At 34.5% G+C, this 18,847-nt stretch overlaps 1 protein-coding gene across 19 annotated transcripts in view; it reads left to right on the forward strand.

Moving 5' to 3' along the window:
- Positions 1–18,847, forward strand: part of LOC140437792 (uncharacterized) — a 102,785-nt gene continuing 83,938 nt past the window's right edge. For all 19 annotated transcript variants that reach the window (XM_072527518.1, XM_072527531.1, XM_072527524.1 and 16 more), the window contains exons 1-6: positions 1–214; positions 7,264–7,389; positions 10,511–10,701; positions 10,923–11,231; positions 14,047–14,266; positions 17,042–17,335. In XM_072527518.1, the coding sequence (XP_072383619.1) occupies positions 154–214; positions 7,264–7,389; positions 10,511–10,701; positions 10,923–11,231; positions 14,047–14,266; positions 17,042–17,335 (1,201 nt within the window). In that variant the 5' untranslated portion in view covers positions 1–153. The remainder of the gene's footprint in view (positions 215–7,263; positions 7,390–10,510; positions 10,702–10,922; positions 11,232–14,046; positions 14,267–17,041; positions 17,336–18,847) is intronic.

Raw genomic sequence — 18,847 nt, forward strand, 5'->3', positions numbered from 1 at the left:
CCAAATAGAGTAGTATCTGCGATAAACAGTATCGAGTGACTACCTCTCAACAATATTTGGATAAATAGAATAGATAAATCGTTTGATAGTAGATACCGTCGTAAAATAATAGTCGTTATTGTTTTTAGACCTGTGTGAAATGAAGGTTTAGTGATGCGGTTGAAGACATTAATCTTTTTGTTTTGTGTTTTGGGATTATCCAAGGCGGATAATAGTAAGTGTAGTGAATACTAATGTGAATAATAGTAAAATAAAAATTAAGTTGGGAAACTGCATATCCTAATTAATTATAAGACGTTACAAACACTTTTATTTATATGCAAATTAGCTCTTCAGGCGTAGGCATTAAGAACTGGTTAAGTGATCCGTTTCCACTCTTTTCTATTTCTCTATTTCCAGTTGTAACTGTAAGCTCTTATATATTTTTTCAGCCTGCATTTTCCAATTTAAACGAACATCATTTAATAAATCAGGTAAAATATTTTGCAGGAAATGCAAACAATCAGCACGATTTAAACGAGCAGACAAAGCCACGGGTCAACTAGTCGTATTCAGACGTTTATTTACGAATAATAATGTGCATTACGTATATTAAAAACTCCATTCTTTGCGAATGTAGCTTCGTCGCAAAAAAAATGTACCTGAAAAATCTTTATTTTGATTTGTCTGATTTTGTAACAATCTAGCGAATTCTTCACAACCAGAAAAATCTCCTTGTGCTTGTTTCTTTGTTAAATGAAAAGGATATAAATTTTCGTTGTGTAAGATATTTCCTGCAGAAGATTTTGAAATTGTGGAATATATTCCAGATAGTCTTCGAAAGCTAATTTTTAAATTTTCCTCAACTTTCTGTTTCAACTGTTTTCTAATTTTTTGGGAACACCGAACTTGTTTCTCTTAATCGGGAAATTTTTCAGCGTATCTACGTTGCTGCTGGAGTGTTACATCTCATTTTGCAATAAACTAAATGCATATCAGCGTATTCCTTATTAGTAAAAACCTTTTTTGTTGAATTGAACTTGTTGTGTTTGAATGCCACAAAGTAAAAACTGAAATGGAAACTTCACGAACTGATAATAATTTGACAATGAAAAACGTAGGTTATACTCCTGTTGACATTTCAAAGCCAACTAGGGCAAAAAATATTAATTTAATTTTCACGACGAAAAAACGAAAAATTTTCAAATCGATTTTTCTCGAAAACGGTGTATTCTACCGACTTAAAAGAAGAGTACTTCTTAGTACTAGAATACCTGAAAAACTAATAATCTAGTATCACAAATGCTTAAAAGTTAAAAACAAAAAAGTTATGCGTTAAAATAACCATCGACCTACCCAAAACGGACGCCTATGCCCGGTACTAGAAATAAGCTATTAATGGAATCAATTCAACTCTGGAGGATAAATAATCGTACCAGTTTTCATTTTTCTAACTAAAAGCCTTCTGGAGGTATTTAAAAAAAAACTAATTGCACGCAGCCGTCTTCAAAGAGCTCTAGCTCCTTTAGGATGCATTTTCGGACTAGGTGAATTGGGTTAAATCGTCTTAAAATTATTTGAGGAATCTCCGGTTTTCGTTTTTCAGGAGAGTTTTTGGACACCCTGTATGTATGTTGTCCCAACCATCTCGGTCTTTTTGCTTTTATGACCTATAAAATATTCTGTTCGACATTACCTATCTTTTCCGGCTGTGTGTTTCGGTCTTACTCCTTTTATTTTTGCTTTTTCTTCTAATCTGAGTATTAGTCCAGAATATGACGGAAAAAATAATAGAAATCCTCTGAATTTTTTATTATGCATCGATTTGCTTGAAATTTTTTGTAGTTAAAAAATATTTCAAAGATCAAAATCTACTCTATGGCAATATGTGTTTCTTCTCTGGGGGGTGGTTACCACCTCAACTCGGGGACGGAAAAAGTTTATAAAACACACGATAGTCGTTAGGATAGCGAATTTTAAGATAAAAATGATTTTTAGAGTTTTTTCGAAGAGTTATTCAAGACTAAAATGGTTACTTTTTTGATACGTTAATTAGCTTACAATCTCTTTGGTTTAGATTGTTTTCAGCTTTTTTCTATATCTATTGACTCTCTGATTTTGCGTTTTCTTTTAATTTCAATGTTCGATACTATCGTAGTTTGGTTCAGGTTTATTGTATATCTTGTGTTTGGGATATGTTGTGCAAGGGCCGACGTTTTTTCACTCCTTTCGATGGAATTTCGATGTTCTTCTCCTCTAACATTCATTCTTCGATTGGTCTGTCCGATGTACGATTTTTCACAGTCTCCACATAGAATCTCATATACACAAGACAGGTGTACACGTACACCGATGACAGAGGTGGCACCGATGGGTTCACCACTGTCACCGGTAATAACAAAATTATTTATGTAAGAAATGGAACAGCGTGCAATAGGAATAAACGAATACAAACCCAAACTTTGGCTTAGGTACGTGGATGATACTTTTAATGATTAATCTGGACACATGAGAAGAAAAACTAAAGGTATTTTTAGAACACATCAATAATATCCACCATAAAATCCAGTTTACTATGGAGCCGGAAGGAAACGAACAATTACAATTTTTAGATGCGTTAATAATAAAGAAGGAAGAAGATCACACAGTACACCGAAAACCCACACAAACCGACTGATATCTACATGTGATTCACATTAGCATCCTGCACAATTACATTCATTCATTAAAACCCTGATAACACGATCCGAAAGACTGTCGGATGAAGAACATAAAAATTAAGAAACGCATAATGTGAAAACAACGCTAAGAAAAAACAGCTTCTCAACATATACCATTGAAAAGGCTCATAATGCCCAAAAAGAATTAAGGACACAACAGAAGAAGCAAAACCGATTGCAAAAGCCATTTTACCATATGTAAAGGGTTCAACAGAGAAAATAGGGAGAGTGCAAATAAAACAAAAATAGAAACGATATTTAATACCGACAGAAAAATCTCAACTATTTTACCATCCACCGAAACAAAAATATCGCTAGAAAAATAAGGTATATACGAGATAAAGGAAAGAAAAACGTCATTCCTTGCACAACATATCTCAAACACAAAATATACTACAAACTAAGATGCTAGCTGACATTGCAATTAAAAGAAAACGCGAAATCAGAGAGTGAATAGAAATAAAAAAAATCCCAACAGTCTAAACCAAAGAGATGATGCTCAAAGGCTTCCAACAACATGGAAAACGGTATTAAAGAAAAAGTTAAAAATACATCAGACCACAAGGCCGACTAGTAGCAAGCAAGAAAGCAATTTAATTAAACCCAGCCTGTGAGAAATGTTCACCCCTCAGAATTACGTTCGGGTGTAACAATTCATTGAAGCGAGGTGTATTAACTCGAGTAAAAACAGGAGTCACTGCACCGCGCTCCAATGCTCCAGACCATCCCTTTCCCCCCTATAGCACTCTGATGCGCGATAGGGGCACAACTATCAGCCAAATGCTCTTCATGTGGAGGTCCTGGGTAATAGAACTCCAACATAGTTTCATAACCGAAATCAAAACTCAGGACAGCGCATTGTCGCTGTATTCCTGTTGTTTCTTGTTTTTGTTAATATTTTTTTGTGGCTTGCGCCGGTTATTGTTAGTAGTTTTTTGAGTTTTTTGGGGGCCGAAGCTGTTTTTTGTTGTTTTTTGGATTTTTTTGTAGAATGCCTAAAACATAAAATCAGAATTAGTGCATATTAATATAATAAATTATCTACTTAAAATTAATTGGGTCCACGCTGTACGTTGCGATTGTCCACGAGTGTTATGAGCTACGAACTATCTTCATTGTGCGTTGTTGTTGTTTTTTGAAATTTTTTTCTCTCTGGTGTGATTGTTGATTTTCTCTCTAGTATTATGATTTTATTCTACTATTTGTTGTTTGGGTCTTTTGTGCTTCCATCTGTGGAAAGCGTCGTACCTCATTATCTCTCGCAATATGTGGCTGGGGTGGTTTCTCTATCCCCGCGAACTTTGTCCTAGCTTTTTCTTTCATTGTGTCAGTCACTCTGATTTGTTGTAGTTCTCTAAAGAGGAATCTTTCTGCTACGTATCTCGGTACGTTGACTGCTTCTCTTAGGCTGTTGTTATGTGGCGCTTGTATTTTCTTTTTTTATGTGTTGCATATGTGTCCCCATGCGAGAGATGCATATGTTAGTATAGGAAGGATTATACTATTAATTTATTAATCTTATTTTTGTTTTCAGTCTGGTTTTTCTTCCTGCTAGGCCTCTTATTGATGTTTTTGCCATGTTGGCTTTTTATACTGTAGCTTCTACGTGTTTGTTAAATGTTGTCTTTGTCCATGATTACTCCAAGGTATTTTGTTTCGCGTTTCCACTCGATGGGATTGTCTTGCACAGTTACCTGTTCTTCTGATTGTTGGTGCCTCTTTTTGAATAGTACAGCCTGTGTCTTATCGGAGTTTATAGCGATTTTCCACTTTAAACTTCATTCTTCTATGTCGTCTAGCGCTGTTTGTAGGTTGTTTATCGCTATGTCTACATTTCTCTGTTTAGCCGCTATCGCTGTGTCGTCGGCATAGAGGCTTAGTAGTCTACCTGGTGTTCTAGGTATTCTGCTGTATACATCGTGTACATTAGAGGTGACAGTACTGCTCCCTGTGGCACTCCAGCCTTTGGGTTCCCGAGTTCGGATAGAACTTGTCCTATCCGGACTCTGAAACTACGGTTGGTCAAGTACGAAGAGATCAGCCTTGTCATTGCTCCGCTATACCCCTATCTACTCATTTTGTCTGTAAATTGTTTATCATTAAATTTAGCTACTATGTACTCTGTTAGTCTGAGTACTTGTAGCTTGCTGGGGTGTTCTGATTTAAAGCCGAATTGGGCTTCGGGTATTATGTCTAATCTGTCTGTTTCGGCTTGGAGTCTGCTGAGTATTATTCTCTCTACAATCTTACTGATTACAGCTAGTAAGCTTATTGGCCTGTACTTTTGCGGGAATGTGCTGTCTTTTCCGGGCTTTAGTAACATTATGACATGGGCCTCTTTCCATCTGTTTGGAAATCCATCTTCTTCTTTAGGTCTTCTTAGCGAAGTTTGACGATGACCTCTGCAAAGTCTTTCCTATTTTCCTTATTAAACTTTGAAAATCTTTATATATTTTTATATTTTTACATTTCATTTAATTCAAAATTAAATTTATTTCTCTTTATTGTCTCATATCCGCTCATAAATCTTTAATGGTGACACATTTTTCTTTTAAAATCATTTGAAGTTTTAACAAAGACCAAGATAGTAAAATAATTTTATCGATAGATAACCAGAGTTTCATTTTTTAATAAGTAGATTATTTTGTAATGTTTTAGATTTCTGGAGATTAGATATAATTTGTATATTAGTTATCACAATACTAGAATATAAATAGAAATTGTGGTTGCTATTTAAAAGTTATGGTTATACGCAAATACAAAATCAATGTTTTTTTTACATTGTAACTCCAGAGTTATCTAAAAAAACATTTATTAGAATAAATAATTTTAAAGTTAGAATAGTTTGTACAATAAAAAAAAAGATGATTTATAAATGTTTTGTTGGTAAATATAAATTTAAAGACAAAGTTATTTGTAAACTGCCTAAATATATTAGGTACAATATCGCTGCTTTAGAAAAATAATCAAACACAAAAAGGGACAGAGAAAGAAAAGTTGGATACAGAGAAAATTTTAGACAAGACAAAAGAAAGAAGGAATGTAAAAAAATAAAGAACGATACAAAATAATATAAAAAATTACAAAGAATGTAAAACACTGTTAAACAAAGCAGAAATGGTATTTTCAAAACATGATTCTTTGAACTTGCATCAAAAACTTTAAGAAGTTTATTCCCCCCATTATCGTGGGGTATGTAAGATATTATGGATTTCCTCAGAGAGAGCGTACTAATCTTTATAGCATACCATACTCTAGCAGTCTAGCAGTTTATGTCTTTGAGAGGTATTTAGGAGGCAGTAGATGTTCGATCTTATATTTTATGATGGACCGAATAAATGTTTACCAATAAGTATATATATGAGTTTTTTGCCAATATTTCCCGCAAGTGGAGCTAGGGGACATAATCTGTTTCTCACCCTTCCTACAATCACCTTTAGATCAGAATCCCAGTTAAGAATTTTGGTAAACAGGACTTCCAGATTGCTAGGTTACAGTTGAGCTGATGAAGAGCCTTTCTTCCACCAATTCTAGGAAGCGTTATTTTTCTCAAATTAGCGTTATTTCAAATGTTGGGCTTCTGAAGATGATGGTTAGCGTTTTATTCGCAGTTAATGTAACTTTTTACCTATTACACCATTGGTCGACGATGTTTAGTAATCAATTGTGCTTTCTAGAATGTTTTTAAAAGATTGTACTGTTATTTTTGTTATTACAAAGGCTATATCGTCTGGGTAGAGCAAAAGTAAGATACCTGGGATATCTTGAATTGTAAGGTCACTGTTGTATATGATATACAGGAAATGAGCGAATATGGAACCTTGTAAGACTCGTGCTTGTAGAGTGAAAGGTGTTGAAATGTGATTATATATTTTCACTCTAACAGTTCTGTCACTAATACAGAACAGTAACTGTCACTAAAATATCATAGCTAAGATTAGAGTCTATAGTTTTAAAATACATTTTCATTTCAAATGGGGTTTCAAAAAAAATAAAGGACTGGCTTCAGTATATCTATTCGTTACTGTGTCACATCGATAGAAAGTACCAATCAATTTTTCTTTATCGTACTGGTTGCCAGAAGAGCTCAGCGGCTAGTTTGACGTCTTTAGTGTTTAAATAATATATTTAATATATATGTATATATTATTGTATTTGTATATTTATCGTACTGTGAAAGTCCATACGCTAAATAAATAAACCAATCAATTAAAGCAACCAAGAACCATACTGTAAGATATCGTCGAAGGTAATTATAACATATCTGATGTTGATCTGTTCACCTTAGATTCATTCTTGTTTATATTTGATGTTGTATATTATAGTCTTGTCCGTGAAAGGATTAAGCATGCAATCGATAGAGCTAAATGTTTCATCATTATATTATAATACATTATAAGAAAACTGTTGATATTGAAAACCGATTCGGAAAAATTGCCAATTTGGAATCCTTTGGGAGAGTTGTAGCAGTTTATTGGAGAAAGCAAATAGCAGTAACTAGTGAGCACAGTTTTACTATAAGATATCCTAATTGTAAATAAATTAATTTATAAATCTTTTTTAGGTGGAAATTGTAAAATCGATGGCATAGAAGACGGTCAATGGACGGTAACGTTTACCCCCACCACCATCGCTAACGATAATAAAGCAGATGTTACTATCTTTAGCGGAGCTTTTACTGGAAAGTTGGGTAAGTGCTAAACATAAAACTAAATAAATATTTATTGCAATATTAAATATATGTGTTTGTGTCATTGTGTTTAATTGGACATCTATTTTTTGTATCTACATGGCACCTGTTAATCTAGACTGTCGACCAGTATTTCGTAGTCGAAAAAACAAGGCCCACGGCAGATAATCGCCAATTGGTGCAAACAACAAGTGTTGTACCGCTTACAAGTGTTGATAAATTATTTTTCCTGCAAGATTTTTATTTAGGTGGTAATTAGAAATCTATGTTTGTGTCGTTTGTTTGGAAGTCCGTTATATTTATTTTCGCTATTTTTGAAATGATCTACTCCTTTTTGCAAGGGCCCAATTATCGGTGCAGCCAAACTTTCTCGATTTAGTTCTTTGAAGTTCTGCTAAGTACAGGCTAAAGGGCAACAGATTTAGTACAGAACTATGAGTTTTTTTTTGAGCCGATATCTATTTCTGACATATTTTGTCGTATTTGGCCGATGAGTATTTTTTTCAGTTTTGATTTTCTGGAGGCAGATCTTCGCTGGAAGTCATTCACGTTTTAGGGATCTGTTTAACTGCTATACTTCATTATCTATACAGTACGATACTTTTAAAGGCTGAGTTAAAAAAAGGAGGTATTTTTTTTTTCTTTAGATATATCTTTGGACCACGGTATTGAATTTAGACATCCTATAATATTTTTTTCTCTTACCATCCTTTTTTATTTTATTTCAGTCTTTCCACTATAGTTGATTGTTGTACTTAAATATATTTACTTCTTACAAGCATTAATTACAATATTCTCGTATATAATCTGTTTTCCTCTTTACTTTCCAATGCTCAGATAAATCTAAGTCATGTTTTTCCTGGTCTAGAACCACTTGTCATCAGTGAAATGAAGCGTGTACAAAGTATTCGCCTCATTCAATTGTGCGCTCTTTCCAGAGCAGGATTTTATTTACCTTTTCAGGTCTTCGTTACAAGGAATTTTTCCGATAGGGTATTTCCCACTTTAATCTTTAATTTGGCCTGTGTGTATAGTTGCTTTATGGCTGGAATAACCGTATTATTTATTTGAAATTTTTACATGACTTTCTGTATTTTTTCTACTAGTACTGTATCATATGTTTGTGTAAGGTCAACAAATAAGAGATATATCTCTTGGTTCCTTAATATTTTCTTTTAAGTCAGTTGAGTTAGGGTAAAAATATGATTGAGATATGATCTTCCAGCTCAAAGTCCCGTTGTGGTTTTAGTTCATACTGTTAAAGTTCTGGTCACAATGATATATCTGTAGTTTTTACAAGTCTTTTGGTCATTTTTTGTGAATAGACGTAATCCATGCTTCTTTCCAACTTCTTAGTTCTTATTAATTCTCCCCCTATAAACTTAGATCCTGATGCCCTATTCTCCTTAAACGTGAACACATACCTAACGTATAGTCCTAAAGTTTTGGGAAAAATTTCACCTGGTCTGATTGAGAAGCAAAATGCATTTAACAAAGAAGGCCATGGAATTGAAATGTCATCAGTTATTGATATTTAATAAACAAAGCAGAATATTTTGGTTTGTGCTCTGCAAAATGTCTTATAAAATTGATATTCGTCGAGGTGTTTATAATATGGTTGGGAGAATGTCGAAACGAGATATTGTTAATATTTATCGAGATCAAAACATAAGCAAATCGACAATTGATCGCACAATCAGAGAATGTGAAGACGGGATACCATGTGTTAACTTGCGTAAAAGTGGCCGACCGCGGATTTTGAACCATATAAGAGAGGCAAGACTGATTGAAGCAGCTAAGAACAAAATTGGGGTCTCACAGCGAAAACTGGCCAGAAGATTTCATGTTGGAAAGACTACAGTATACAGGACCCTATCAAGTAACAATATTATCTACCGGAAAAGAAGGAAAGCTCCAAAATACACAGAGGATCAATTAGAGAGAATTCCGAGATGTTGCCACGCGTTAAGGCGAGTGCATTTCGTCAACAAGTTGATCGTGATGGACGATGAAAAATATTTTACTTTGTCCAACTCTGAGATGAAGGGTAACGATGGGTTTTACACGAACGATTACGAAAATGTACCTGATGAAACAAAATTCAAAAGTAAGAAAAAATTTGAGGACAAAATTTTGGTATGGTGTGCAATTTCTGAGTCTGGCTTTATCTCACAGCCCTACATTGGTGTTATTCGAGGCGAAGCCTTAAACGCAAATATTTATATTCAAAGATGTCTCTCTAAATTGCTTCAGTTTGTGAACACACATCATGCAAATGATCAAATAGTCTTTTGGCCAGATCTTGCTTCATGTCATTACGCGAGGATCACAAGAAACTGGTACGAAACTAACAACATTACCTTTGTACCGAAAGCAGACAATCCCCCCAACCTACCTCAGGCTCGTCCAATTGAAGAGTTCTGGGCAATATTAAGTCGGAAAGTCTATAATAACGGATGGGAAGCACAAAATCAGGAACAGTTAAGACGCCGCATATATTCAAAAATTAGAGAAATTGACGCCGAGGTCGTCCAAAGGATGATGCAAGGTGTCAGGGGAATTATTAGGCAAATCGAAAATAATGGTCCCTTGTTTGTCATTTGAATTTTGATTTATAATAAGGATAGTTAAGTTAAATTGTTGAATAATTTAATAAAAATATAAGATTATTGTGGTCAGAGTTATATGCTTTTGAAATTTTTTCCAAAACTTTAGGACCATACTTTAAGAGTTAATGTAAAATACTTATCGACTACTACTTTAGAATACTCTTCCTTCTTTATTCTTTTGAGTAATCTCCAAATATTTATCGAAATAGACTTGTGGTCTATATATCGATAATACCTCTGTAGTTTTCTGGCTGTTTTTTATCTCCTTTTTTGAATAGTAAAATTAGTTCGAATTAAAATGTGTTTTAAAGGAAAAAGGTACTGGTAAATCAAATTTTTCCGTTTTTCCCTCATACGAGGAGGGTTTTAAAGCCGGGGATAAGAGTGGCAAACTTTTTTGCTTGTTTTTTGGGGTCAGAAAATTGACATTTTTAGAAAAATTTAGCTTGTTTGTATGATTTTTAGAGGCCAAATCTCTGGGAACTGGACTAATATATTTGTTAATATTTTAGATGATTTATCATGTAAGCCTAACGTAGACGGCAAAAGCAATTATGTGGATTTTGAAGCAAAGGACGGAAATTTTATAATAAAGACGGCTGCAGATATTGTGAAGTTGGATGAGGAAACTGCTCAAACTACTTCACCATTGGATCTTAATTATGTTTGTAGTATGACTTGCGATTCTGGATCGAGTGAATTGGTAAGGATAATTTATCAAACAATTGAAATTAGCGAGGAGCTTTGAAAACTTTTTATTTTTTTCTGTATAATCTAAACATAATATAAACACAGATATCCTTTAAGTCGATATATCTTCACGAATTTATTACCTTTAAACTCTTAAAATTATAATTTAATTACAGTTTTAATAATTTTTAGAGTAAAACTTCAGAAATTTTACTATTATTTTTTTTCTTTTAGCGTGTTGCAGTCAAAATCGCTGATTATAATAATCACAAGCCAGTATTTTCTCAATCATCTTACAAGTATACAGTTTCTTCCCCAATAATGCCGAATACAGATTTTACTTTAAATGGGGATGTCATCAAAGCCAGCGATTTAGATTTTTCCAATGATGGTATGACATTTACAGTGGATCCCCCACATTTCATTATTACGACAACATCGGATAGTACTGATAGCAATAAAAAAACTTTTGTGGCCAATATAAGAGCAAAAAGTGTAGTTCAACTGAAGGATACCACCAACACGTATACTTTGACTGCTACAGTAAGTATTTATACCTATACGATATAATGAGAATGTTTTTTACGTTTAAATTTTAAATTTATAATAAATTTATATAAATACACAAACTCTATATTGAAAGTATATATATATATATATATATATATATATATATATATATATATACATTGTGATTCATTGGAAACACCTCTGTAGAAGACCTTGTCTTATTTGATGACTTCAATTTTTCCGATATCTCTTGGCCTTTGCCTGTTGTAAGCAATGAATTTGCCAACAATTTGCCACCAATTTTAAATTTGTTTTTTACAAATGATGATTGCTTACAGAACCGGTGATATTAATTTCTGTAGGCAATACTAATCATGAAGTTATCACAACAAACATGCAGTTTATTACGGAATATAATCACCATAAACACTATAAGAGAAAAACAATACAATATAGAACTACTCAAAAAACAATCAATAAGAGAACAATACAAACAACGTCTAGAACAAAAATTAATATAATTCAGATACGGCAACATCGAAGAAATATACGAGCATATAAAGGCGAGTATAAAACAAGCACCATTCGAAGCCTTTGGAGAGAAAGAACATAAAACAAATAAACAGCACTATTATGACATAAATGAACCAACAAAATGAATAATTGAAGAAAAAAAGCAACTATACAGAAAATCACTGACTACAAACAACGATGAAGTTTATAAAGAATATTGAAAACAAGATAGAGAAGTGAAAAAACAAATAACACAACAAAAAAATGAAAAATGAGAAAGAACCTGCATAAATATTGAAACATACACAGGAGGTACAAGAACTTCGGAGTCATGGAACGTACTGAGAGGATTGAAACAAAACTCAAAAGAAAAAATTAAATTGGAAAATATACAGGACAAAGAATGGAAGGACTATTACAAGGAACTGTTAACAGAACAAAGACCACAATTCTTTGGAAAAAAAAACAAGCGAAAACGAAGGAGATCCCCACAACCAGAAATAGAAATAACAGATAGGGAAATGAGAACGGCCATAAAAGCAATCAAAAATAAAAAAGCACCGGTACCTGGAGGCATCTTACCTGAGCTTATAAAGTACGGCTCAAAAAATTACACCAGATGATAAAATGGATATTTCAGAAAGCCATAAAATGGAGAACAGCTCCCAAAGGAATGGACGGAGGCATATATGACATCTATATTTAAGAAAGAAAACGATGCAAAAACTACAGAGAAATAAGCGTAATATCATTAATAGGAAGATTATATAAAGTTTATAGATTATATATTATTATCAAGATAGACCAAGCGATAAAAGGCAAAATGGAGAGGATCAGGCAGGCTTCACGGCGGGAATATCATGCATAGACCACATATACACACTGGAACAACTGTTGAAAAAGAAAAAAGCAAAAAATAGATATATGCATTTGGCATTTGTGGACCTGAGAAAGGCTTGTGACTCTGTACCAAGGTCAGAACTATAGGAGGCAATGTACAAATTAAAAATACAGACGAAACTCATAGAAGCTACAAAAGCTCTGTATAAAGAAAATGAAGTGTCCATTAAAATGAAAATAAAGAATCACAGGAGACTTCAACAAAACAAAAGGGCTCCTGCAGGGTTGATCCACATCTCCAACCCTATTCAAAATATACTTAGAGAAAGCCTTGACTACAAACGAATACCCATATACGTTAAGCTTTGCAGACGATCAAATAGTGATTGCACAAGACCAAGAAGACCTCAGTTACATGATACAGAAACTACAAGAAGAATATACCAAGGCTGGCCTTCTTATTTTTTAAGTTCCATCTTCTATCGAAGGTTGGAAATCATCATGGCTATGCGGACTATGTTGACTGCTGCTCTGAAAAGGTCTGCACTACTGCATTCAAACCGTTCCCTTAAGTTCTTAAGCCAGGATATTCTTCGTCTTCCCACATTTCGCTTTCCTCGGATTTTGCCTTGCATAATAAGTTGTAATAATGCGTATTTTTGTCCTCTCATTACACGTCCTAAGTAATCAAGTTTTCGTCTTTTGATAGTTAATATTATTAAGGCTATCTACAGTGGTAGACCTATCTACAAGTGAAGAAGACATTAGTACGAAGTATTATGACATATGGGGCTGAAAATTGGATTATAAACAAGAAAAACAGCTGTAAGATAGTAGCAACAGAGATGGAATGCCTGCGAAGATGCTGCAGAGTAACACGAATGGATAAGAAAAGTAATGACGAAATAAAGCAAAGAACATCAATAGAAACAGACATACTAACATATATGGAACAAATAAGACTAAAGTGGTATGTACATCTAAGAAGAACTAGCGACAGCAGATGGATAAAGAGAATAACCGAATGGAGTCCCATAGGAAGGAGAAAAAGAGGACGACCCCGAAGATCCTGAAGGAACGAAGTAGACGACACAGGACTAAGAGAGGCCTAAACGATGGAGAATGGGATAACAGAGAGAGAGATGGAAACAGTTGAGCGAGTGAAGGCAGTGAATATTAAAGAATCACCTTAATGAAAATACAGTTAGTTAAACATGACACAACAAATTGTGAAAGCCTATCTAAATTCAGTAGCGTAGGAATTTTTTTAGTAAAAAATCTATATTAAAAATTCTCCTTTTTCGACAAAGAAAAAGTATCGCAGTATACCCTGGAAATTTAAACAAACATTTTAAATTATGTCTCCAAATAGACCTTTTATTACATGATGTTTAAAGAAAAAATTGGTTTTTCATTTTTATAGAGGCGTTTCCAATAAAGATGGCTCATGCTGTATAATATATTATTGGCTCATTTATATAATTATTTTTTGTAGGATGTAGGTACGAATCCAGGAACACTTAGCCAAACTGCTAGTGTTATATTTACAATTGATGCCGACAACAGTTTGGATATTCCGTCTTTCGTGTATCAGAACAGTCAGACTGACTACACATTTCAGTACCAAAGCGACAACACATTGAAACCATTGTCTGGACCTATTAAGTTAAATACCCAACGTTCATTAACTAACGATAACTTTGAACTTGTAGGTGGTAAGTATTATGTAAGAGATTATAATGTAACATCAATACTAAATATTTCTCAATTCGATGTGAAATGCACACAATGAATTTGGATGTATTGGACCCAATAATAACATATTTTCAACATTATGAGATAGTATAGGTTGCGATAAATAGGCTATGACTAGCGTCTTCTTATTTCGGTACCATATTAGGTCCCAAAACGTTGGCAGTTACATTGACGAGTTGTTATCGATCTTCAGCTATTTGGAATAGTTTGTTCGGCACTCTGTATTCCTGACCAATCGCTAATGTTCTCCAATCATGATATCTGCTTCCTTCCAATATCTCGGCTGCCGTGGATTTTACTTTTCATGATAGACGGAGGAATTATGTACTCGTCTCCTCTAAGAACAAGTCCTAGGTATGAAATTTTTCTTATATTAATAGTTTTTATTAACTCACGAACGGCAATAGCTATATTTAATACAACTTTAGTCATTAGGTGGTGCAATAAATAGAGAGTGACCATAAATCCCTCCAAAACACAAATAATTTTATTTAAAACTTCAAATTGTCGCGATGTCCGGGACCGAATAACCCTGTTAGGAGGGGAACTTATTCTCAGAAACTCGGTTTCGTATTTGGGAGTTTATTTTACCAGGACTCCTAACTGGAAAACCGACATTTAAGATACCCTAGATAGGGTGAGAAAGAGGTTTAAACTCCTGGCAGTGTTAGCCGGTAAACTGGACAAGACGTCATCCAAAACATTATTGCACACCAACAAAACATTCATCAGACCCATCATCGAATACAAGGCATTAGATTCTGCATGAGACGGAGCAGGCTATATCCATCAGCACACGTACATACACTTGCAAACATAACAGCAATAAAGGACAGAATCCTATCCCTCAGCAGGAGGTATGTCCTTAGAACCATTGCCGGCTCGAACAACCGAGCAAAACAAATACTAAAGATTGCTTCCGTGCAATTTCCGAGGGTAAATACTCACCAGGTTTCCTCAAAGAAAAGTTCCGTTCCCTCCAGCTAAACTTTTTCACAACACTGGACATGAACTCCCTGATGAGTATTTTGAAATTTTAGAATCAACCCCCATCAAATATTGTAGCTAACTACTGCACGCCAAAAATACTGATAAAAAGCCATTCCATTGTATGGCTGGTAACCCCGAAGTATCTCCTCGACATGCTTGGCACAAATCACCCTGATTCCTCTTGAGCGCTTCTAACACATCGCAAACACGACACCTTCTGAACCTCAGCTCCTTAGTAGTCCACTACTTCTTCACACGAACATCATTCATCACGTTTATCACACCACCACTACTCCACAAAAAAAAGGAACTTTGAAGAAGCGTAAAGCTTAAAAAAGGTTAAAACTCTGGAACCAACTATCCTGGAGCGTTCGGAGCATTTTCTATGCAACAAGGCTCTCCAATTGAAGGTCCTGGAGCATATCGCATAAGATAACAGTGTCGGCAGAGTAACGAAGATTATTAATGAGTTCACCATTGAACCGTCAAAGGTTGTTTGAACATTATATAAGAGTAGTTAATAAATAACAACGGTGATAGAATGCATAGAAAGCATCAATATAATTCAAGTGAATGCACCTACAACAGAAGAAGAGGTAGAAAAACTATACCATAGCATTAGTTAAGTCGTGAAAAGGTTGAAAAAGCAAGATCTAATAATTGTCATGAGTGACTTCAACGCCAAAGTTGGTGCCAGCAAAACATCATCTGCAGTTGAAGCATTTGGATTAGGAAACCCAAACGATCAAGAAGATACCTTGGAGATGTTTACGGAAGCAAACCAATTAGTAATAATGAACACCCGGTTTAAGTTACACCCAAGGAAACTGTACACCTGAAAATCTCCACAGGATTGTGTGGGAAGGATTGTATGAAATCAGATTGATTACATGGTAGTAAATAAGAGGTATAAGAACAGCTGTACATCTGTCAAACCATACCCGAGGGCAGCTTACAAGTAAGTCGATGAAGAAGTATGATGTTAGAAAACTGAAAGATCCCAATGTTCGACTGAACGTGAGAAAAAACCTCAATACAAAGGTGCTAAAATGTAAAAATGCTTAAAAGTCATCCACAAAATGATTTACCAGAAATGCGACGAACAAATTGCGCCCAATCAATTTGGATTTGTCAACGCCGTTGGTACGAGGGAAGCTTTATTTAGCGTGCAGGTATTGTTTCAGAAATGTAGAGATGTCAGCTGTGATGTTTTTTCATGCCTAATTCCCCCTTCCCCTTCCACTTTGAAATCTAACTCTATTTTTTACAAAACTCACTTATCGGCTGCAAGAATTAAACTATGGAATTGTGGAATGAATCCAGGTTTCAGTCGCGTCGGTCGAATTCGGCTGTTTGTTTCTCGGTCGCCATCGAGAATACACAAGTACAAATAGACAACATGTTTCGATTGGACAGTGGCGCAACGACCAGTTGTTCGACTTTTCTTAAATGTTCCACGTCACCCTTGGCAAATGCTTGAGGCACCTCAGGGTGCCGCGTCGCCCACTTTGAGAACCTCTGGTCTCTAGTACCGCCTACGGTATCACTTTTTTCTGTTCAATTTGTCAAATGCTTGTTTAAAATCGAGGTAGGTATATCTCTAGGTCTATACGTAGGAACAGATACTTCGTAGTATTTTCCATAATTATGTTCTACAAGTAAGACGTCTATTGTTATTTTTCTGAACTAATAACTTTTTTCATGTATATTAAAAAATTATATTCCACTTTTGTTTTTTTTTTCAGACATGAAAGGAAAATTTTCATATAAATACGATTCTAGCACGAAGGAAATCACTTTAAGCGCAGAGGAAATAAAAGATCCTACCGATACATTAACAGTTCTTACACTCAATATTAATAATGGGCAGGTGACTGTTTCGACGCCAATTATTATATACTTTACAATGAATTCTGTCAAATTCAATGAGCATATATACACCGGAAGTTACGATGACGCAAAGAATCAAGTAAATTTGGATAAGAAGATTACAGTAACAAGTACTGGCAAATCTGACGTAGCTGTTACAATTTCTGGAGGTAAGTTTCAAGTATCTGAGTTGAGTTGGTATGACATACCCTTCTTTTTTAATTTTTGTGTAATATAATTAACCAAGAAACTATAAGTAATATTCGACATTAATTTACTATTACTTGATCACATGGTAACTATTCGATTATATGGTATAGTGTTTGACAGTAAGCTAAAGAAAAGAATAGGGGAGAGGGGGGCAAGTTGTTACATAATTGATTCTATTATTTATTTGGGCAATAGTAGATCTTTTATATGAAAACTAAAATCGGATTAAGGTAGTTGATACATTTACACAAATAATGTTAATTTTAATTTATTTAAAAAATCATATTTAACATTTTGTTATTATCAATTTAACTCAACTTGTAAATTGTAACAACATACCCCACTATGAGGCAAATTGTTACAGTCCATGGGGTAAGATGTTACAATAGAAAAAAAATTCTAAAAACTTCCCACAACATTATTTAGTGGTCACAGAAAGAACCCTTGCTTAGCTACAAAAAATATTATAAACATAACACAAAATGAAATAAAATAAAAAATGAAAATCTGAACAAACCTGTTTACAAGAATGTTAAACTAGTCACTATCGGACGAGCAGTGAATATAAATATAAAAATCATCGTCTTTTCCACAAGCAATATGTGCCCACTTTTGACACACAATGCACTGAATCCATTCTTCGTTTTTGGACTTCGAAAATGGAGCTAAACATACCAGACACGTCGATTCCTCATCCTCTTCCGAGCTTTCAGAATCTGATTTTTTGAAGGTGTTTTTGGTAATGACGGTCCGTTTCTTACATTTTTTAACAGTAGTTTTTACCTTGTTTCTTGATTCACCTGATATGTTTCTTTTGGTTGCCCCCACATTTTTTTTTCTTTGTCTTGCCTTTTCTTCCTCCTCCAAAGCTGATTTAATGGGAGTATCACTCAAAACAGTGGAAGTTCTTTTCTTCCGACCCCCTTTGGATTTCCTTGGCATTGCTTTTGGATAAGGCTTCAACTCCTGAGGCGTTATATGAGTAGGTGAATCGACAGGTTCATTTATTGCCAAGTTAAAATCTGTGCTTGTAGAAGGTTGCTGTTGGGAAGGAGTTCTATGTGTTTCGGTGCCAATAGGTGCCGGATCTATGACTACTGTTGCGTTTATATTTTCTGTTATTGGCCTATTTGTTACCTCTGCAGGCAAGAATTCATCATCTTCAAAAATTTCTCTGTTGTATGGCCAAATTCCTGTCACACTAAATCCTTTTTGTATATTGAGAGGTGTAACAGCAAGAGGAAATGAATCTTTAAGAACGATAGGTATATCGTAAATGTTCATTACTTTACCGGGATTAGATCTTAACCATGCATCTGCAGCACTATTAAAATATCTTTTAAGTGGGCCAAATACCGTCCTATCAAGCGGCTGCAACTTGTGTGATGTATGTGGCGGGAAACTTAAAAGAACCACTCCATTTTCTTTGCAAAAATTCAACACCGGAATAGACAAATGAGACTCGTGATTAT

Source organism: Diabrotica undecimpunctata, chromosome 3 (assembly GCF_040954645.1).
Source record: "Diabrotica undecimpunctata isolate CICGRU chromosome 3, icDiaUnde3, whole genome shotgun sequence".
Classification (NCBI taxonomy): Eukaryota; Metazoa; Arthropoda; class Insecta; order Coleoptera; family Chrysomelidae; genus Diabrotica; species Diabrotica undecimpunctata.